This window comes from Callithrix jacchus, chromosome 16, assembly GCF_049354715.1.
Source record: "Callithrix jacchus isolate 240 chromosome 16, calJac240_pri, whole genome shotgun sequence".
NCBI lineage: Eukaryota > Metazoa > Chordata > Mammalia > Primates > Cebidae > Callithrix > Callithrix jacchus.
This window is the reverse complement of record NC_133517.1, coordinates 3229374-3253608: the sequence shown is the minus strand read 5'-3', so window position 1 is coordinate 3253608 and position 24235 is coordinate 3229374. Positions and strand designations below refer to the sequence as shown.

The 24235-nt window shown below is 39.9% G+C and overlaps 1 protein-coding gene across 2 annotated transcripts in view; it reads right to left on the bottom strand.

Moving 5' to 3' along the window:
• Positions 1–24235, bottom strand: part of PXDNL (peroxidasin like) — a 513916-nt gene that overhangs the window by 49016 nt on the left and 440665 nt on the right. For both annotated transcript variants that reach the window (XM_035277673.3, XM_002758891.6), the window contains exons 18-19: positions 20128–20262; positions 17595–17803 (exon numbers count right to left, since the gene is read on the bottom strand). In XM_035277673.3, coding sequence (XP_035133564.3) covers positions 17595–17803; positions 20128–20262 — 344 coding nt within the window. The remainder of the gene's footprint in view (positions 1–17594; positions 17804–20127; positions 20263–24235) is intronic.

The window sequence follows — 24235 nt, the reverse complement described above, 5'->3', positions numbered from 1 at the left end:
ATACAGGGAATATCAAGACGTGGTCCCCGAAGAAGGTCATCTGAGCAGATGGTATCTGATGTGGCTCTTCAAATGCATTTGCACATATTTTTCACATATATTTAGATGCAACTTGCCCATATTGACAAAATCAAAGTCAGTATACATACACAGAGAGTAGAAATCTATGTGTCAAAATAACATGGGCAGAGAAATTAACTCACAAGGCAAAAGCAAGAAGTTGGCAACATCAGAGTGGAACAAATAGGATGCTTAGAGAAGGAAGGACATTTTTTTTTGGAGATTTACCACCCGATTTTATTTTTTCCCTAATGGAGGGCTTGTAGGTTTATTTTTGAGTAGGAAAGAAACATATCAGATCGGACAATTCTGTCAATATCCACAACATACCTTTAAAGCTATGCTTACTTCTGGGCATCGCATTTCAGTAAAGACCTTGATAAATTACAATGTTCCCAAAGAACAACTGATAAGCAAAGTCAGAAGAAGGAAGCAACTCTAAGTCATGCAAAAGAAAGATTCATTATAGAAAAGATTAGCCATCTTCAAAGCATAAACGTGACGTCATACCCCACAGGAGGATTATAAATACCCCATGTTTCTCCACAAGGATAAAATGACCAAATAGAAACCTGTCATGCTGAGTTTCATCTAAGTATAGGATTAAAAACGAAACCTAATGACTTGTCTTTAAATGAAATAGATTCTCAGACGATGTGGGCTTGGAACCTATGGGATTTTATCTTCTCTCTTCCCAGGCTAAAGGACAGGAGGGGGACACATGAAACAGTACACAGGTAGTACCAGTTTTGTTTTTTACTTACAGTAAACCTAAGGTTCCTTCTAAAAGCTTTTTCATCTTCAAAGAAATCAGTGTTTTAGAACTGAATTCCAAGTCACCCCTTAGCTTCAGGTCGAAACTGCTTTTCTCAGACCTGTGTCAGTACACTCCTAGCCCCCATAATAGTGTGCAAAAAATGATTAAACAGGATCTTCTGTGACCTTCAACAACCAGATATGCTGCGTGCTGCTGTCATGCCTGTGCTTTCCCCAAAGAGCTCAGGCCTTGCTCAGAATGCAGCTCAAACAAAGACAAGAGGAAAGGTCTCCCCTGGCCCCCTGGGGGAGATCCTCATCACAGGATGCTCATTGCAGCACTTGGACACTGAGCTCACAGGGATTTGGGAGCATGGTGCCCTGAAGATGAGCACCAGAAGATGGGCCTTCGCCTCCCCTGCAACCCCAGGAGACAGGCCTCTTCTGGGCAAGCGGCACAAGAACGTAGAGGCTTCAGTGTGCTTAAGAGGACAGGGGAGCCCTGGGGAAGAATGCTGCACAGAATTCTGAGGGCTGCAGCTCCAGAGAGGCCAGGCTTAACCCTGCCCCAGCTGAGGACTGAGCAGCTCACCAGTGGAAGGACTTCGTGTTCAGATTTCTGGGGTTTCTCTGAGAGCTTCTGCCTTCAGAGCGTGCAGGATGTCTCCACTTCTCAGAAGGTCAGGAATGAACTGACTATGTGGGTTGTCTTCCTGCTCTAGCCTGGGAGAGGCTGATGTCATAGACCAGCCCAGTGAGCCTGTCTCTTTCTGCCAGATTTCTGCCATGGATGTAACCGTGACAACTTGAGCCAAGAGAAAAAAGGCACTGTCCATACAAGGGTCCTGAACAGTCAGAGAGGAGCAACTTTCTCAGCGAAAACATGACCCAAGGGATGGAGAAGACAAAAGAACATCTGTTTAAAATATTAACAGTAACAAATAATAATAATACAAGCAGTGCATTACTTCATTGTTGTTGTTATTTTGAGACGGAATCTCATTCTTCCACCCAGGCTGGAGTGCAATGGCACGATCTCAGGTCACTGCAACCTCCACCTCCCAAGTTCAAGTGATTCTCCTGCCTCAGCCTCCTGAGCAGCCGGTATTACAGGCATGCACCTCCACACCCAGAACATTTTTGCATTTTTAGTAGAGATGGGTTTCGCCATGTTGGTCAGGCTGGTCTCGAACTCCTCACCTCATGATCTGCCCGCCTTGATCTCCCAAAGTGCTGGGATTACAGGCATGAGCCACCACACCCAATCAAGGGCATTTCTGATGAGCTTAAACAGATGATATTGGAACTAAGAAGTTAAATAGATAAATTTATAAGGAGGTTGATCTCTGTCAAGCCTCATTAGTGAATTTCATATAAGTGGTCATATGCAAAAAATATATCAGTGCATTTAGCAAAAATATAAAAGAGGTAGTAATATGAAGGAAAACAAAGGAGACTTGGAGGGCAGACTCAGGAGACTCAAATAAAGTATGTTCCAGCAGAAAAAAAAAATAGTATTTGGAGGATATATACAGATATACAGTAATTAAAGAAATATATGCTATAAATTTCCCTTTGTTGGAGAAAAATACAAATCTGTGAATTGAAATTGCTCCCTAAGTTTGAGATAGGATTGATGAGGAAAGTTACATCTAAGCATATTCTGCTCTAATTGCGAAACTCTGACAAAAGAACAAAAGATCTTGATAAATTATAATGTTTCAATAAGAACATTATAATGTTCTATAAGAACAGAATCTCATTAAAAAAGAATTAGAGACACCTATTTAAGCAGGAAAAAAAATCTAGACTGGCACCTGTGGCATCCATCCTTCCAATTGCAACATAAGAGGACAGGGAAGGAACACTGGCAAAGAGTGGGAAAGGCCAAAGTCCAGGAATCCTGTGAATGTGAGATGCTCTTCACTGCTCAGAGGGAAACAGATACTTGAGTATAAATGTCATTAGCAGAATACTTTACACAAGTACCCAATTTGAAAGCATTACTTTTGAAAGCTACTTTAGGAAAAGAGAAAAAGAGTGATGAGTAGTAAAGGCAGGAATTTTCCACCTGTATATGAATAACAGCTATACACGTGCATGCTTATTCATGTGTAACCTGGATATATATACACCTACACATGCATGTACACATCCATTCGTGTATACCCTTTTGTGTACACATATAAACATATCCATACATATATACAAATATACATGTCCATACCCATATGTAAGCATACCTATGCACGCATATGCCCACACATGCATACATCCATACATTTGCACACTTATACATGTACACACTTCTACATACACACACACTCATACATGCCTATACATGCAAATATCTATTCATGCACATGACTATACATGTACGCACCCATATGTGTGCATAGCTAAACATGTGTATACTATACAGGCACACAGCTGTACATTCCTATACAATACATACCTCTACATGTATATGCTTATGCATATAGGTACATGATTACATATGCACACACACGTGTACACATGTATGCATGCACATACCTGCCCATGTACACACTTGTATACACACGTACATATACATGTTAAATTATGTTTAGCCCAAAGCTACCTCCTCACGTATTTGAAGGTCAGCCTAAAGGTTTTTCCAGTGGTAGAGAACTGTATCCTAACTGTACGTGTAAAGAGATTGTAGCCTACACTTGTGTCAGTCATTAAGTTTTGGCCAGTCGAAGGCAGCAAACAGTTCGAACTGTATTCAATAATGCAAATGCTGAGCTGGAACCAATCTGGCTGTTTCTATACCTCACTTCTGTTTTCCATACATCAGTTCTCTTATGTCCATGAACCTTCCACCGCGTGGCTGTGCTGGAGTCTCTGAGCCTACTCTGGCTCAGGAGTCTTCCTAATTCACAAATCGTTCTTTGCTCAGTTAAACTTTGTTCAATTTAATTTACATAAGGTTTTTCTTTTAATAGATGCTGTCAGAAGTGGGACCTGAAGTAGAGCTTCCCCCAGTGCCCAGGAATAACAAGTGACCAAGCAGGGTCCCTGCCAGGCCCACTGTGCCCACTGCTCTCTCACAGCAACTGGGGATCATGATAAATTCTCTCCCAGATTCCAAAGCTCCACAGATTCGTTTTTAGCTCTCTGAGTTTGTTTGAGCAAATTTTTTATGCGAACTGGATTCAGAAGTTACAACAGAAACTGGACTTGTTCAGAATCACATTGGATCTGATAATTAAGTGGCTTGGATCTAGTTAGAGATATAAGATCCTCTTATATCTGACGCAGTCAGACAGAATTGATAATAAATGGCAAATTGTAGGAGGTGTAAACTTCAGCTTTTGGAAACTCACAAGGAATGTTGTGTTCTACCTCCTCCCTGCACTTTTCTTTTCTTATGTGCTTGGGTAGGAAAAAAAATCATTGACTAAGTTGATCAAGGAGATGTGATAGCCAAAGCCAAGTGCAAGGTAAAAAGGAGAACCGCGGTTTCTAAAGAATGAAGTAATCCACCTGCCAGCTATGCCTCCATTTGCATGTACAATATCAGACTGCGGAAGCAGCAAACACTTATAGAAGTGGTAAAATCCTACTAAAGGTAATTTAAAACTAGAATGGACTTGTTCCAAATGAGTAAGACCACACTTTAAGCAGTGCATTTGAAAATGAGGATCCCTGGCCAGGTGTGATGGCTCACACCTATAATCTCAGCACTTTGGGAGGCTGAGGGAGGCAGATCACTTATGATCAGGAGTTCAAGACCAGCTTGGCCAACATGATGAAACTCCATCTCTACTAAAAAAAATAAAATTAGGCAGGCATGGCAGTGAGCATCTGTAGTCCCAGCTACTTGGGAGGCCGAGGTTGGAGAATCACTTGAAACCCCAGAAGGCAGAGGATACAGCGAGCCAAGATCTTGGCAGTAAACTCCAGCCTGGGCAGCAGAGCGAGATTCCATCTCAAAAAGAAAATAAAATAAGAATTCTTGAATTAGTCTCACCTAGGGATTCCTACTGATAGGCAGAAGCATCTAAAAAGATTTTAATATTTTACTGTTTTTTAAGATGTTTTATAAATGGCAAAAAACTTAAGTGACTAATTGATAAGAAAAAAGAATCTGTTACTCTTTTGGCTTAGTTATTATTCTGTCCCAAAGGCAAAAAGAAAGCTATCCTAAAGTGTTTAGAAAAACTAAGACCTCAGGTAAAGTAGACTTGCTTCCTTCTCACAGCAATCCATGCTGCATCCAGGCATAGGCAATGCTTTCTTTGTCCTGTTCCTTAAAGGGGCTCCATGCTGAACTCAATAACTTTAGCCAAGTTAAAAAGAACACCCATGGAACTAAAATATGCCTTTCTGGAACTTAACTGGCTATCTTTAAACACTTTAGTAAAAGAAATCTCCATTTATTAAGGAAATCTCCATTTTTAGGGATATATGCCTGTGTAGGTTAGAAGCTCTTGCCATTGTTTTCAGTATACATGACAAGTCAAACCTTTGTTTAAAGGGCTTTTCAGATTATCTTGTCTTAACTGAACTTTCACCCACACAATTTTTTCCTTGGTTTGATCAGATGATACAATATTTAGGTCTAAAGTCTTAGCTCGGTGCTTTTGAAATACAGATTCTCTTGTTTGGCCTGGGAGTTAGCACTTCAGAAGTACAGATTTAGAGCTGCCTGGCTGGCAGTTGCTTAGAGCAATGAAGCATGTGATGGAAAGAGGGACAGTCTGAAGAGAGACGGAAAAAACTATTTATAAGCTAGCTTTATGAAAGCTAGATCTGCTTCTGTCTGTGTTCGTATGTCTACTATATATGGTGACTATGTGATAAAATTTGGTAAATAAAGCTAGTTTTTAATTGTTTGCAAATGTGGTGTTTTCAAAATTATCAGTTAAATATAAGTAGATATTTGTTTGATTTGACTGTGAGCTTATGGTTTTGGTTTTGAGAGTCTTGATTAGAGGATCTGGGCAGATGGCCATGGTGAGGCCTGGGGATAAGTTCTCAGTGCCTAGAACTGCAGCTACAAGCCAGAATCAAGCCCAATATGGCTCTTTCTTCCCTGACCTGGCTTTGCCTCGTGGCTATTCTGGGAAGGGTTGTATCCTCCAGGCAACCTCATCACAGCTGCTTCTGCCTGACTTCTACATCTGGCATGAAAATTCAGGACTCAGGCAGCCTTGCCCTTCTTAGTCCTCCTGGGTGCCACGTGACTAAATGGCACATGGGGGAAGACATTAGGGAAGGTGCCTGGGGGAAGACATTAGGGAAGGTACCTGGGGGAGGACATTAGGGAAGGCACCTGGGGGAAGACATTAGGGAAGGTACCTGGGGGAAGACATTAGGGAAGGTACCTGGGGGAGGACATTAGGGAAGGCACCTGGGGGAAGACATTAGGGAAGGTACCTGGGGGAAGACATTAGGGAAGGTACCTGGGGGAGGACATTAGGGAAGGTACCTGGGGGAGGACATTAGGGAAGGCACCTGGGGGAAGACATTAGGGAAGGTACCTGGGGGAAGACATTAGGGAAGGCACCTGGGGGAAGACATTAGGGAAGGCACCTGGGGGAAGACATTAGGGAAGGCACCTGGGGGAAGACATTAGCAAAGGTAACTGGAGGAAGGCATTAGGGAAGGTACCTGGGGGAAGACATTAGGGAAGGTACCTGGGGGAAGACATTAGGGAAGGCACCTGGGGGAAGACATTAGGGAAGGTACCTGGGGGAGGACATTAGGGAAGGTACCTGGGGTAGGACATTAGGGAAGGTACCTGGGGGAGGACATTAGGGAAGGCACCTGGGGGAGGACATTAGGGAAGGCGCCTGGGGGAGGACATTAGGGAAGGCACCTGGGGGAAGACATTAGGGAAGGCGCCTGGGGGAAGACATTAGGGAAGGCGCCTGGGGGAGGACATTAGGGAAGGCACCTGGGGGAAGACATTAGCAAAGGTAACTGGAGGAAAGCATTAGGAAGGTACCTGGGGGAAGACATTAGGGAAGGCACCTGGGGGAAGACATTAGCAAAGGTAACTGGAGGAAGGCATTAGGGAAGGTACCTGGGGGAAGACATTAGGGAAGGTACCTGAGGGAAGACATTAGGGAAGGCACCTGGGGGAAGACATTAGGGAAGGCACCTGGGGGAAGACATTAGCAAAGCTAACTGGAGGAAGGCATTAGGGAAGGCACTTGTTATAAAAATTCTGAAAAGAATTTTGAAAAGAAATTTAAAATCTTAAAGTCATGTTATAGTAAATTAAATAACAGATGATCATAAAAGTTCTGAGTTATTTGTAAACAAGTAAAATACTGAAACATTAATTATTAATCCTAAACTTGAGTTTATATACTTTAATATGTTTTTTTATGGTAAAGAAAAGCTAAACCTATTTAGATCTTTCAATAAAAAATAATTTGAAGAACCCTTTCTAAAAAAAAATATTTAATGGTTTTTATCTACAAATACTAATATAAAACAGTTCAAAATTACTTTCTAAGGTTTTCATCAGAAATTAAGATTCCTAAGAGTTAAAACTGTCATTAATATATGTGATTAAAACTACTAGATATGGGACAAATAATTCTGTATACAGAGTGTATAAACAAAAGCAAGTTATGCTTTCAATGAGGAAAGTTATAAAGACATATAAATGTGTTTGTTAAAATAATTGTCTAGTTTGAAGTTACTAGACCCTAGACAACTTCCTTCTTCATACTGAGGAGAAAAAGTGATAAAACTAGGTGAATGTAGTTAGGGAAAAATGTAAAACACAAAAGCTTTATGGAAATTTTGTGTGGTCAAAAGATGATAAATTTGATATATTTATTTATAAGGTTTTATTAAAATTATCTTTAGTATTGATAGTATACTAACACAAAAGTAGAATTTGTCTTCTTCTTTTGAACCACAATTTCATGAAGTTTCAATAAGTGACAATAAAATATTTTTGTTCACCTTTTGAGTAAATTTTAAAAAAAATAGAGTAGGGGAAACATTCTGTCTTATGCTGTCTCTCCCAGGTCTTTTGATTGTTTGGAAAACAGTCTCGTCTCTATCAATGAATAAAGGTTTTTACGTTTTAAAATCTCTTAATTACCACTTTGGCAAAATAAGTGACTATTACTTTACCGTGAGATCCTATTTTGGCCAAGTGTTTTAAACCTGAGGCATATTTGACAGGTTACTCAAAATCAGATTTCACAATTAAGCCTTTTTCTATCCTTAAATTTGGGATGCTGTAGAGGGCCCCTACAACATCCAACGGAGAAATAAACAGGCTTATTTGACGTGTTAAATTACATCGTAAGCCTGGTGTAATAAGAAGTAATGTCTGACTTTCTTCAAGTTCTACTTTAGTGAATATGTAATTAATAAGTGTTCCAAAAATTTTACGGGATTTCTCAAATTCTGATATGTCTGGAAATATGCTATCAGTCATAATTATGGTTATTAGGTTAAGTTTATCGTAGGCCACAGAAATAACCAAAGTTCCTTGTCAATTGACTTTAATTAGGACCATGTACAGTGATTTCCACAGCTAACTGCTGAATTCTGAAAACTGCACAGGCCGGTAAAATCATAGACTCATGTGTCTTTAGGGAGGTTCATGAAGGAATGGAAAGGACCCGACAAGAACTCTTGAACACAGGATTCTGATATATTTGGTATCATATCACTTGAACAGAGTGAGAATTCCTGGAACTGTAACGAAGAGACTGACTGGTTTATGTAACTGCTAACAAAAGTGGGACGAACATTAGCTGAATACCAAGAAAATATTTTGCCAGGTTTTCATGTTGAATCAGCTAGTACTAAAGTTGTTTAGATACACATTTGGAATAAACTCCATGGTCCAAGTCAAATTACCTGTGATGATCCATTAGCTATCAGTGCGAAGCAGCTAAATTATGTGTGTTAAAAGAGGTCGTGAATGGAACGTAAAGTGTTGACCCATGGAGAAGCTGGACAGCTGCCTCATCCTTCCTGAGTCCTCAAAGCTGTCATTATTAAAAGGGCTGCACTCCACGGCTCAGCATAAAAGAGATAAACTGATGTAAATTAAATATATTTATAAACATATAAATATATGTTTACGTTTTTCATATGTAAATATATATTATATGTAATTTACAAAGTATATATTATATATGACATAAATTACACATTTAGAAATATTACATGACTTATAAATTATAAATTTAGACATATTACATATAATTCATAAATTATAAATTTGGAAATATTACATATGATTTATAAACTACAAATTTAGAAATATTACACATAATTATAATTTATAAATCATAAATTATAATTATATGATTTATAAATTATAAATTAATGAATATTACATACATTTATAAATTATAAGTTTATATATTTATATTATATAAAACAAATGACTTACATGTAATATAAATTATAATATAATTATAATTATATATAAGTATTATATAAGACATATTTATATATAATAAATTATATAAAATTTATGCTTATATAATACATAAATATGTATGTACTACATATAAGCATAAATTATGTATAATGTATAATATGTAAATATAGGTCTTATATAATACATAAACAAATATATATAATATATAATTTATATACATTATAAATTTATAATGCATAAATTATAATTAATATATAATGTCTTTAGATATGTATATGTGGTAACTGTTCTAAATTGCTTAAATAGTTTGTGAATAATGTTTCATTTCTCAAACCCACATCTTGGGAAGACAGTCAAAACTTCAGGTACACTTCTGCTACCTGATAGGACATTTAAACATTCAAAAAGGAATTTCATTTAATTATCATTTTCACTGAATATGAATTGTTTTGGTCAAACGTATTGTAGACTAATGACAATCAGATCCAATTCCACTGTAAAACATAAGTTGACACCTTCGTTATGTCATCACTAGTAATATAATCTCATGTATCTTCCACTAATAAACTCTGACATAACTAAATGCTGCAAAGCCTTAATGCACTATGTCACTGCATTTTGAAAAGGTGAAGAAAGCTTCACATGGTGATCTGACTGACGACAATCAACCCCTTCACGATCTAGAACCTGAAGACTGAATCTTCTAAGAACATCAGAGAGTCTACCTTTGCCATCACATTGCAGCAAAACTCAGTGACTTTGAACGTTGGGCTCATGATCTCACAACTCAGAAGGTCCCCTCCGCACTCTAACAACTGTATTCCCACTGGAAAGCTTATGGTGAAGCTAACCAGGAAAACTCCTCCCCAGAAGCAGATGACACCCTTGATGCCGGTGGCTTTTTCACCAGACCGAGAGTCAAGACGTCTCTGCTATCATAAAACTCTTATCTTTCCTTTTTTTCCCTTGCTTATACTTCTATGAACAACAAAAGTGAAAAAGGAAACTGTTGTGTGAACTCATACTTTTATTTGTGAAAGATATTGCAGCTAGCCTTATATATGGACAACTTTATCCTTTCATAGATGGAAGATGAAGGGCCAGTGTGAGAAATGTTCATGGTACATTTTTTGCCTCACAATCAGACAGAAGCAGAACATTGGTCCAATCCTCTTAACTTACGTGATAGGTTAAAGAGAACATTGCCTCTATAGGTTATGGAGAAAATTACTAGGAAGCCTTCGCTTTTCCAGGTTTCTTGTCCCATGGTTTGGAGTAAATGAAACAACGATTAGAAATGTATCCCTTATGATAGGCTCCTGTAGCAGGCAATACGGTAAATGCTACGGTTATAGAACAGACTTTACTTTTTCTCTATTTTTTTTTTCATTTTATTTTCTTTTATTTTTAAGATGAAGTCTCTCTCTGTAGCCCAGGCTGGAGTGCAATGGCATAATCTCAGTTCACCAAAACCTCTGCCTCCCAGGTTTAAGCAATTCTCCTGCCTCAGCATCCTGAGTAGCCGAGATTACAGGTGCCCACCATGACATCCAGCTAATTTTTGTATTTTGAGTAGAGACAGGGTTTTACCATGTTGCTCAGCCTGGCCTCAAACTCCTGGCCTCAAATGATCTGCCCGCCTTGGCCTCCCAAAGGGCTGGGATTACAGGCACGCATAATAGACTTTAAATGCTCCTGTGAAAGTTGTGCTAAATAATAAAATTGCTCTAGATCACTTACTAGATAAACACGGAAGTGCCTGTGCACTTGTTGGCACTTCTTGTTACACATGGAGAAATACATCACATCAGGTAGTATAGAGATTCAGTTGTAAGGGATTAATAAACAAGCTGCTTGGCTAAAGTGAGTAGATTCTTTACCTAGCTCACTATTTGATCTATTTGATTTTATTTGGTTAGTTTGGTTTATGGGACCCCGGGTAAGGAGCATACTCCAAGCTCTTGGTATTATCCTCCTGATAATAAAAACAGCAGTCTCCCTGCTGCATTGTTTTCTCTCAAAAATTTTAAACGTTTGCATGAATCCATCTGTAGATCGTCAAATGGCCTTTCTCCAACTGAAATGACAAAAACTCAAAGAAACACGTGCCCATGAGGACATCGTAGCCTATGAATCATATGCTGAGACAGAAAACCCCAAATGATGGTAACTGAGAGTGGTGATAAGGCCCTAAGTACTGGTCACACTCTCACCTAAGTAAGAACCTTACCAAAAAGGGAGAGGAGTTTTTTAAACGAAATTATGGGAAGCCCTTGTTCTGGACTGAGCTCCTGCACTAGGCTCCAACAAACCAGACAAAACCAAAACGGAGGCACTTGTGCTAGATGCAACATAACCAAACTGAAACTTTAGGAAAGGAGATAGATCCTAAAACAGACCTTTCTCCCCCCGTGAATGGTAGATTACAACAAAAGAAGGTTGCCCGTACTCTAACCCTCACACAAAATTACCTGACATTCATCATGACGACAGAGTGACATTAGTTCCTGAAGTTTTGGTCTATCTCCCAAAATTGAGAGGATGACAAAAAGAAAGAAATTCCTCAATGACGTTTAGCCCAAAGCTGCCTCCTTTCAAATTTTAAGTCTGCCCTGAAGACTTCTGGGCATAGTGAACTGTAACCTGACTGGAAGTGCAAACGGACTGTAACCAACTTTTGTGCTGCTCACTGAGCCTCATAACCAGTTGGCCAATCAAAGGCAGCCAACTGTTCAAATCAGGTTCCAATAAGGCAAATGCTGAGCTGTGACCAGTTTGGCTGTTCCTGAACCTCATTTCCGTTGTCCGTACGTCACTTCTGTTTTTCTGTCCATAAATCTTCCACCACGTGGGTGTGCTGGAGTCTCTCTTAGCCCGCTCTGGCTCAGGAGGCTGCCCGATTTGCAGATCACTGTTTGTCAATTAAACTCTGTAAAATTTAATTTGTCTAAGGTTTTTCTTTTAACAATGTACATACCTGTATGTGTACACACCTATACATGTATACAGACACAGATGATACATTTTATGTATTTATGTATACGTTCATATTCAAATAATGAGAAAAATTAATAAGGCTGGCCTGAAGAGGGAAGCTCTAAATAACAGAAAATGAGTAACTAAATTAAAGAACATCCCCATGTTAATGAAATGCAGTGCACAGGGAGAAGAAGCAGCTGCGCAGGTGAAATGCAGCAGCTGTTTTGTTACAGAGAAGACCAGTGGACTGAAAGAAATCTACTTACGTATACAGAAATTTACATAAAAGGAAGCACGTATGCTGCTGCTGGGTAAATGACGAAACCATTTCAATTAGGTGGCAAGCCTGAGAGGTACATACTCATCACTGTTAACACATAGCATTTGCAGAGAGCTCAAACAGATTGATTAAAGGACAAAAACTGTGAACACACATGCACAGAGCCAATCCCCAACCAACAACCATGGAAACGGTGGTTAAAACATACTAACAGAGAAATGCAAATTAAAATGAATGCGATAATTAAGTTTTTAACTCATTCAACTATCAAAAAAACAAGGACTATATCACCAGTTGCTGCTGGGGAAGTAAAGTGGGTATTAATATATTGTTTGTAGAATTTCCCAGTGTCTCTTTTAGAAATGAATCTGACAACATTTTTTTCATTAAAAAACTTATATGCTGTACCTCAGCAAGTTTGCTTTGGGAATTCTATAAGAACCTAGACTGTGGAAATATGATCCCTGATACGCAAATTATGGTTGTGTAAATGTTGTTATATACAATTCTATCCATTAAGCACTAAGCAATATTTTAAAGGAGTTACTTACATAGCAGATACATAGAATGATGTCAGGAAATTTATACAAGGTATGAAAAAAAACATGAATGACAATGAAATTAGTTCAAAGAAAAAAGAAAAACAAAATTACCATGCTGTTTTAGAATACTCTCTAGTATTTGGCTGAGCATGGTGGCTTATGCCTGTAACCCCAGCACTTTGGGAGGCTGAGGTGGGCAGATCATTTGAGGTCAGGAGTTTGAGACCAGCTTGGCCAACATGGTGAAACCTTGTCTCTACTAAAAATATTAAAAATACAAAAAATTAGCTGGGTGTGGTGGCAGTCACCTGTAATCCCAGCTACGCAGGAAGCAGAGGCAGGAGGATGGCTTGAACCGGGAGGCAGAGGTTGCTGAGACCGCGCCACTGCACTGCAGCTTGGGCAACAGAGAGAGACTGTGTCTCAAAAAAAAAAAGTCTCTAGTTTCTGTGAAGAGAAACTGAAATTCATCAGTGAAAAAGAGTGGATAACAAAATTCTTCATTGAACACAATGAGTGACACGAAAAATGCGAACCAAGTCCTTAACACCCGAGTTTCTCCAGTATGATCATCCACAAGACCTACAGCCTTTCAGCTGAGTGACACAAATCCCAGCTTCATTATTTAGACCTCGCGCTTCCTACCTACAAACAGTAACAAGACATAACAGTGCAAATCTTGACTGCATTTATATCAGCACTGTTTAAACAGATTGGAGTCCGTTTCGATATGTTTATGAATTTAGGAGAAGAGTTTTCCCAGGATTTTAAAAATTTGTAGTGAAAATTTGAAGATGTTGACATCAGTATTAACCTGTAGGCTATTATTCATGGGAAACAAAACTGAAAAAAAATAGCCCTGTTGAAAATAAAATTATTTTATAAAAGTAACATAAAGAGCTGAAAATCAGTTTAATCATGTATTTCATTCTAACAAAATGAACCATTAGGACTGCTTGGAGTGGCCATTTACATCCCACACAGAGATCTGTATTTTTCTCTAGGATAATGCCACTTAAAATAATTGAGTTGGCTGGGTGCTGTGGCTCACGCCTGTAATCCCAGCACTTTGGGGGTTTGAGGCAGGTGGATCACTTGAGGTCAGGAGTTTGAGGCCAGCCTGGCCAATGTAGTGAAATCCTGTCTCTATTAAAAATACAAAAATTAGTCGGGTGTAGTGGCGCGGGCCTATAATCCCAGCTACTTGGGAGGCTGAGGCAGGAGATCACCTGAACCCGGGAGGCGGAGGTTGCAGTGAACTGAAATCGTGCCACTACACTCTAGGCTAGGCAACAGATCAAGGCTGCATTTCAAAAAAAATAATAAATAAACAAAAAGAAAGAAAAATAAATAAATAAATAATTTTAACACGATCGTTTATTTTAATCTAAGTGAGATCAGCAAAGGAGAGGGGAGAAATCTATTAATACAACATGAATGAACACATGACAAAGACAAGTGGACTGAGGAGTGACATCGTTTCCAGGTCTTTTAATATGCCTTTTCTGTCTGGGAAATTCACAACTTCCGGTGTCAGGGATGGTCTCAACGTGGTCGATGCCAGCACTTCCCAACTCCTTTAACTAACTCAGACCGTTAAAATGTGTAACCTACCTGAAACTACATAACCACAGTCTAGAAACGAGTTCCTCAGAGATCTGACAGTTTCAGGAGGCCCCTCATCTACATACAGCAATGTTGCCATTAACTGGAAACTGGAAGGAGCCCACACAGTAAGAAAGTGGTCCACTTTGGAGCAGTTACTAAACGTCTTTATTTTTAAGCTACTCATTTTAAACTGTCTTTTAATTTTTCTGAAAAATCCATGCTTGGTAGTCAAAAAGTACCTGGAAAAATAAAATGTGCATCCTTTCGTAATGGTTCTCATTACAAACATTACATTATGATTGGAACTATGCCAGGCATATTCATTTCCTTAGGTAATTTTGCTACTGACATGATTTCTGAGCATTTTTATAGTGCTGTAAACAAAATCACTGTATTTTCTACCCAGTTATGTAGTAGATGTTGGCTACTGGCTTATTTATTTGCAGAGTTTTCTTTAAGACACTCTCAGAGAGACAGTATTTTTATTATTGATTAGGATGGCAGATCTTAGTAAGAACACTGCACAAGCTCAGGACCCCAACTCACCCCTGGTCTGTTACATCCTTGCCATGCATTTTCCATAACATTGTCCACAGCAGGTGCATTACCATTTAAACAACCAGAGAAGCCCTCCTCCTGTCCTCAGTGTGGAACAATGGCAATGAGGGGAGGGCAGCAGAGGAACCGCCTGTGGTGGGTGCCTGCTCACTGTCTCTGTGCCAGGTGGCAGTGGGCACAGAGCAAAGAGCCAAGGCCTTCAGGTCAGCTGTGAGACCTTAGAAAATGGATTTAGGGGCCAGCCATGGTGGCTCACACCTGCAATCCCAGCACTTTGGGAGGCCGAGGCAAGCGGATCAGTCAGGAGATCGAGACCATCCTGACCAACATGGTGAAACCCCGTCTCTACCAAAAATACAAAAAAATTAGCTGAGCGTGATGACGCACACCTGTAGTCCCAGCTACTCAGGAGGCTGAGGCAAGAGAATTGCTTGAACCCAGGAGGCAGAGATTGCAGTGAGCTGAGATCATGCCACTGTACTCCAGCCTGAGTGACAGGGCAAGACTCCATCTCAAAAAAAAAAAAAAGAAAAGAAAACGGATTTAGTTTCTGGGAGCCTCATATTCCTCATATGTAAATCAGGGATAATAACACCCACCTTGAAAGGCTCAGGACAATTATGAGCTAGGTGTTTCCATGAATCACCTATCACATGGCCAGAGGGGAGAAGAGCCAGAAATGGTAAGTGTCAGTGTAAGGGGCACCCCGCCTTTGCCTCTACGCAGATCCACTGCTTCCTTGCAGGGCGCTGCTCTGGTCACCACGGCCTCCACACTTGTAAATTCCTGTTTGACACACATCTATTTAAAAAACTCCTGGTTTCTTTCTTTTTATAAAAGTCTGCCGCCACAAATGTCACAGGATGATGTACTGCAGATCTGTTACAAGCTAACAAACTATCTCGGTGCCTGTTACCAGCCCACAGATTATTTCAGACCTAAAACCCCCTATGCCCCTTCACCCCATAAACATCCCTCGTTTCATAAGCTCGGGGCTGCCTCCTCTGACTGTTACAGAGAAGCCTGGCAGGTTAATACAACGTGCTTGCCTGACTTTGGGTCTGTTCTCCTTTCTCTCGGCTGCCCTTACACCACCCTCCCCGCAGTACCGGGGATTTTGCTGCCCGATAAACCACCACCACAGCGAAAAAGGCAACCGTGACTCAGATGCCATCGAGCCTCACTCTGTCACCGAGGCTGGAGTGCAATGGCACAATCTGGGCTGTCCGCAACCTCCCCCTCCCGGGTTCAAGTGATTCTCCTGCCTCGGCCTACCATGTAGCTAGGTGTACAGGAGCCTGCCACCACTCTTGGTTAATTTTTGTATTTTTAGTAGAGACGAGGTTTTGCCATGTTGGTCAGGTTGGTCTTGAACTCCTGACCTCAAGCAATCCACCCATCTTGGCCTCCTAAAATGCTGGAATTACAGGCATGAGCCACCGTACCTGGATGGTGTTCTATCATATTTCTAGCAGTGCCTTTCAATTTCCTCCCCTGACCACAAATCTCTAGTACTACTTAGGTACTGAGAACGATCATTTCAGTCCTAGAGAACATCAGAACTCCCAGGCCTACGGCCACTACACGGAGCAGGCATGAGGCTATGGTGGCCCTTATCCCATTGGCATTCAGAGGAGCTGCAAGTATCCTCCACGTGACAGACACCTGCTCGCCTGTGAAGACATCAGCATGTTCCGCTCCAGAACCATCAAGTCCTCAGTTTGCCTCTGTGTTTCAACAAACAATACATCTTTTCTCTGGCCTTGGCTCCACCACTTAACTCATCTCTGGGCTTTGAGAATGTCATTTAATATTTTCAAGCCACTCTTTCATCAAAGGAAAAAGAAACCCACGTTTCTAAAAGAGTATCATTGAGAACAAAATAGATGCTTCTAGAAGCACCTTAGGGAAAGTTTGGTTCGTAAATGGTGATGCTGTAGATGTCACACATTCTGTTGTGCCATTAGGGAAAGTTTTTTCCTGATACTATCAAAATTTCCTTGTATTTCCAATGAGCCCTACTGCAACAGCCTCTGAAGTATGAATAATCCAAGTTAGCCAAGTTACTATCAACTTTCATTTCTCTCTTGTTAGATGAACCCTAAGAAGTAGGCATAATCAGTACCAAGTGATCAGCATTTGATCTTTGGTGCAGAAATCTGAAATGCAATAAGAAAGCAGAGGCCCGTTTTGCCAGCAAGTGCCCCCATTCTAACCAGGTTAGTGTAGAATGGAAGAGGATGGACAGCTTGGGATCCTCTATCGTTCCTGGCGTCCGCCCCTTCAAATGGATAGTTCTGTGTCGTTGGCTTTTTGTGTATCTTTGTTTAAATCGCATAATCTTTGCCACTGAAAACAACTCAAGCGTGCGAACACACCCATAAATCCAGCTGGAGCTCGTTGCGTGATTACTGACCTGCACAGCAGTCCTGCCACACTCGCAGGTCCACCTTCGGGATCTCGCTGCAGCTGATGTAATCGTGTGGGTATTCTGCCTTTACAAAGACATCCGCCTGCACTTGCCGAATGCTGTCGCCATTGTCACAGAGCACCCGACCCAAGGATGCCTGCTTCAGCTGAGTGAGTTGGGCCGGGGTAAACACTCCAGGGTTTTCATACCAAAACCTGGTAGTCAACGAAAAAAGGCATTGTTGTGGGTCTGTGCCCTGAGAACTCAGCTGTGTGTCAAACAGCCACAGCGCCACGAAGGGCTCAGCACAAAAGAAGCATATTGGAAGAATGACGCTTGCTCTTCAACTGAGCATCCTTTCAATTCCCTCCAATATTGACAACGTTCTTAAATCCCATGCTTCTAAACTATCACTTTGTACTCAAGCTTTACAAAATGATTCAAAGGAAAGTTTTCTAACGTTTTCTCCCCCAAAAAAGAAAAGCCTATTATTTTATTTATTTATTTATTTATTTGAGATAGAGTCTCAATCAATCTGTATCTCAGGTTGCAGTGCAGTGGCAGGATCTCAGCTCACTGCAACCTCTCCCTCCCGGGTTCAAGCAACTCTCCTGCCTCAGCCTCCCAAGTAGCTGGGATTACAGGTGCCCGTCACCATGCCTGGCTCATTTTTATATCATTAGTAGAGACGGAAGTCGCCATGTTGGCCAGGCTGGTCTCAAACTCCTGGCCTCAAGTGATCTGCCCACTTTGGCCTCCCAAAGTGCTGGGATTACAGGCATGAGCCACCACACCTAGCCCTGTTTTTACATTTAAATTCCATAAACTAACCTTAGAAATTGTCTGAGCAATGTAATATTAACATGTTTGCCTAAAAAGAAAATAGCACTTTTGATAATTAATAGACACTATTTGGTTATATCTATCAGCTAACTAGAATAAGCACATTCAATTTTAAGTGAAAGGATGAAAAGATAAGTAAATTTTAAATAAAAGAACTATTAAAGTCAATCCCTGAGTTGGTTCAGTAAAGTCAATCCTTGGGTTTGTTCATTCAGGAAATATTTGAGTGCCATATGCCAAGCACTTTTTCATGCTGGTTATAGAACAGGAAATTAAGATGGTAAACAAAAAGATTCCTTACCACTAACTATCTTCGTGTTATGGGCTGAGCTGTGTCTCCCTAAAATGTTTATGTTGAGGTCCTATGCCTCAACACCTTCAAAGGTGACTCAATTTGGAGACAGGGCCTTTAGACAGGTATTTAAGGTAAAATGGATGATGTAGGTGATACATTTCTGTTGTTTAAACTACCCAGGCTATGGGACTTTGTTACAACAGCCTCGCAAGCTAACATATGTGGGGAAGACAGTTTACCCCCCAAAACTGAAGCTTTTTCAATTTTTTCTGTCTTTGAATACATATATTCTTAAACTATTGCCAATTGAGCATATTAACACAATAATGTGAGTCAAGAAATTCAGTGTTAAAAATGATTTTAAAAAGTAATTTAATCAAATATACTATTAATAAAGGGAATTAAATCCTTTGCTACTTTCTTTGTAATTTACAAATGGAAGAGATTTGAAGGAAAATTTAAGAAAAATTTTTATTGTAACTTTAATTAAAAACTAAGCTCTGGGCTTTGTTCCAAGTCTTATATACACCATCTCTGCAGTAATACAAAAGGTTACACTGTTACACAGATTTACAAGATTCCTAGATCTTACTCAACACTAAACTTTACGAATGATTCAGAAGATACCACACCCTGGACAGACGTGATTCCAAGCAATAGAAGAGCGTATGTGTCTTAGAACAGAAGCAGCCTCAGGAGAGGTTGCCTACATTTCGGTTTCTTGGTTTTTATTCTTGGTTAGTCTTGGAACAGTAAATTGATTACATGACTAACTTACATTCTGTTTTTCATAATTTCATAATGGAATTTATTTACACTGAATATTTTAGATAAAGCAAGAAATTTTAGAGAAGAGTTCTCGATTATCTTGCCACTCATAAATGTCCCCATAATGTAATTTTACAGGGAGGGCTGGTCTAGGGTCAGCATGTCTTCCTCCATGAAAAGGAAAGGAGACAATCTCAAGGCTGCTCTCAGTTCTTTCCTCCTCAACATCATTGAGGGTTGCAGAAATCCTACAGAACAGGTACAATTGTTATTCGCACTTTACAGGTGAGGAACGTGGTCCCAAGGGATACATGCCCAAAGTTAAACAGCTGTAAGTGGTGAGACTCAGATTCAAGTGCCATGTAGTCCATCTAGCCTACATCCTCTCAATCACTAACTTCCACTGCCTTTTGAAAAATTCTATTTCTTCTCTTCTTACAAAGATTTGCAAAAATGAATGATATGTGATAATATCAGTGGTTTCAAAAGTTCTGTCACCAAATGCTATCTGATATTTATTATACTCAACATGCATTAAATCATAAAATATATAAATCACAATGTTATACATATACATTTTAGGTCAAAAACAACTTCTGTAATATTTAATAAGAATAACAGATAATCCTTCACCTATCTCCATCTCTTAGCCGTTGAAACTGGGTAACAAACAGGCACATAAGTGTGGGTCCCACTCTCGTCCCAGGAATCAGGTCTTCAACCATAAGGGCAGGCCAGAGGTCAATGTCACCTGGAGAACCGTACAACCTGGAACAGAGACAGGCAGACAGCGCGTGCCTGAGAATGGAAGTGGCATTGAAAATATTCTTTATACAAATGAGCACCAAGCATTATTTTATCCACACACAAAAGAAAAGTAGATATGATTATAACCATGTTCTCATTTCATGGGGAAAAGCACTGAGATGAAGAAACCCTCAGAGATCACCCCGCAGGTAGAAGGCAGAGCCACAACCTAACCAAGGGAATGCAACACCAAGCCTCATGCAATGTCACTTGTGCAATTCTTTATAATTATTCTCTAAGCATATGGAATGTAACTGTATATATATGTGAGTGTGTGTGTGATACTCGTATATAAATGCATCCAGCTAACTCTTTCAGAAGTACATAGAAAATTAAGAAATCAGCACTGAGAAATGTCCATGTCAGTGTATATGCTAGGCATGCTAAAAAGTCAGAAGATAATAATGATTTGTGGAGATGGTGTTAGGTAAGTTTCTCTTGCTAAAAAGACAATAAAAGTATTTGATCTAAGATTTGAAGCAATTTTTAGAAACTAAACAACAAAGAAACAAACAAACCATGCAACTGTTGATTATAAGCCAACAGCCTTGGCTCACCACTCAAAGAAAGAAAATATGATCCAATCCCTGGACACCTTTAGTAGGAGCCACTCTGATGGCTTTTCCCTCTGTGCTCCAATGATAAACGTGACACCAACTTAACTGGTCCCTTGCTTCATTTTATTTCATGCATATGATTCCCTAAATTACAAACAGTTTAGTTTGAATGTTTTAACCTTGGCACAAATGGAAATACAGTGTTCACACTTCCTTTTTTTCACTCGGCAGTTTATTTGATGACACATTTGTACCTCCTTTGTTTTCTCTACTGTAAACAGTCTATTACTGGAAATCATTTCAATTTAGTTTAGTTGCACTGGTGATGAATACTTGTGAGGTTTTCAACTTTTACACTATGAACATTCTCTGCATGTTTCTTCCTATGCGCAAGAGTTTCTCTAGACTGGGCATCAGCAAATTTTTACCATGAAGGGCCAGAGAGCCAATATTTTCAGTTTTGTGGGACAACTCCGGGTTCTGTTGCAACTACTCAACTCGCATTTTGCATACAAGCACCATAGACAACATATAAACAAATATACATAGTTGTGTTCCAATAAAACTTTATTTACAAAATTAGAATTGTGGGTCAGATTTGGCCAATGGGCCGTGGATTGCTGATGCCTGCTCTAAATTATGTTATGCAAGAGCTGGAAATATTCTGAGTATAATATCTTCAATTTTAATTGTTAATGCTAAACTGCTGTCCAAAACAGATATATGATTCATATTTCCATAATGAGTATACAGAATTACTCTATGATATGCATCCATATGTACATCTTCAGTTTTAGTAGACAATGCCAAACTGCTGTCCAAAATGGATGTACAATTTATACTTCCACAAGAAGCATATCATCGTTCTCAGTGTTGCCTGGAGAGTTGTCAAACCTGGGACAGGCACATTATCCGTTAACACATTGTAACTTATTCCATCTTAATGTATTTTGTTAGTCAACTCTCATCAGTGCTGTCCTTCCCCAATTTCTCTTTCATTTTCATCTTCACTGTCCTCTTCTTTTTTTTTTTGAGACGGAGTTTGGCTCTTGTTACCCAGGCTGGAGTGCAATGGCGCGATCTCGGCTCACCGCAACCTCCTCCTCCTGGGTTCAGGCAATTCTCCAGCCTCAGCCTCCTGAGTAGCAGGGATTACAGGCACGTGCCACCATGCCCAACTAATTTTTTGTATTTTTAGTAGAGGCAGGGCTTCACCTTGTTGACCAGGATGGTCTTGATCTTTTGACCTCGTGATCCACCCGCCTCGGCCTCCCAAAGCACTGTCCTCTTCTTTATCTTCTGCTTCTTTGTTTGCTGCCACGTCTCCTTCTCTTCCTCCCCCTCCTTTCTTTTCTTAATTTCTGATAACAGGTGGCCCTTTTAGATTTCCAAGTGCTTGCTTGAATGTCTGAGTGCCATTTAATTCAGGTTTGAATGTTGTATTCTTGTTTCCTCCTGTTTCAGTTCCTTTTCTGAGAGATTTTTCTTCGGAAATGTTTTGATTCACATTTCTGTTTTATTGTTACATAGCTTTATTTGAAATTGGTTTCTCTCTCTCTCTCTTTTAATTCCTATGCATTTCATGAAATGAATTTCTGGTTCGGTAGCATACTCTTCTATCACTATAGGAAGGTGCAGTCTTTTCGATGACTGTGTTGGAGGTGATGGGAAGAAGGCGTTGACATGCTGTGTTTCTCCTTAAGTCCTAGAGCATCCTTAATTTCATTGCATCTGCTTTCATGTCACTATCACATCTGAAGGGGCCCTCTATCCTTTCCCTACTTACCTCCTTCTTTCTAAAAAAAAAAAAAAAAAAAAGCCATCTCCGGACACTCTGAGATTGGTAACTGATGTTAATAACTCTCCAGTTTCCAGAGTTTTATTTGACAACGTAGTACTTGGTGCTGGAGTTTTTCTTTCCAGAGGTTTTCTTTTCTTTTTTTTTTTTCTTTTTAGAGACAGGGTCTCACTCTGTCACCCAGGCTGGACTGTAGTGCTGGAATCACAGCTCACTACAGCTTCAACCTGGGCTCAAGGGCTCCTCCTGCCTCAGCGCCAGGATGCCCCCATCTTTTCTGTATTTATCTTCCCTCCCTCCCATTCCTCTGTCCATGGAGATTTTTTAAATCGCCCCACACTTCTTTTCCCCAAACCCACAAACTTGCAGTGGAAGTGGAGCTCCAGTGGCAGCTCCGGGAACTGCTGAATTATTTTCAAACTTGCCACTGAAACTCATGTCATTGTCTGTGTCCTACTAATTCTGTTTTTGTTTTTTTGTTTTTTTTTTTGAGACGGAGTTTCGCTCTTGTTACCCAGACTGGAGTGCAATGGCGCGATCTCGGCTCACTGCAACCTCCGCCTCCTGGGTTCAGGCAATTCTGCCTCAGCCTCCTGACTAGCTGGGATTACAGGCACGCGCCACCGTGCCCAGCTAATTTTTTGTATTTTTAGTAGAGACGGGGTTTCACCATGTTGACCAGGATGGTCTCGATCTCTTGACCTCGTGATCCACCTGCCTCGGCCTCCCAAAGTGCTGGGATTACAGATGTGAGTCAAGCGCCCAGCCGGGTTTCTTTTTTTTCTTACTGTTAGTTCTCTACATTTCTGGATGCAAATACTGTGATCTACGTCCAAATGTATTCTTTTTATTTGTGGCGCTTTTAATCGATCTTATTATTTTGGATTCTGATGAAAATATTTTCTTAATCCTAAGGTCATCATATCAATTTTTATATCAATTTTGCAATTTTTTCATACATTACTAAAAAATTTCTTTCCTTCCCCAATGCCACAGAGATATTCTCTTTCATTTTTATAAAGTTAAAATTTTGCCTCTCAGATTTAACTCACCAGTCTATCTGGAACTGATTTTCATATACAATGTGAGATCAGAATCCATACTCACTTTTAACCCAATGATAGCCAGTGGGCACCGCACCACTTACTGAATGTGTTTTCACTTCTCACTAATGTTTCTTGCAGCTTAAAAATATGATAGTTCCGTATGTGAGCCCTTTTTCTTTTGACTGTCTATTCTGTCCTACTGTCTTAATTACTAAAAGCTTTATAACAGGGGTATCCAATCTCTTGGCTTCCCTGGGCCACATTGGAAGAAGAGGAATTATCTTGGACCACACATAAAGTACACTAACACTAAGAATAGCTGATGAGCTAAAAAAAATCATTAAAAAACTCATATATTTTAGGAAAGTCTATGAATTTGTGTTGGGCCACATTTGAAGTCATCCTGGGCTGCATGCCACCCACAAGTGCAGGTGGGACAAGCTTGCTTTATAGAAAGTGTTGCTGACTGAAACAGCAAGCCACCCTACCATGGTCTTCTTGGCCATTGGCTTTACCAATTTAATTTTAAAATT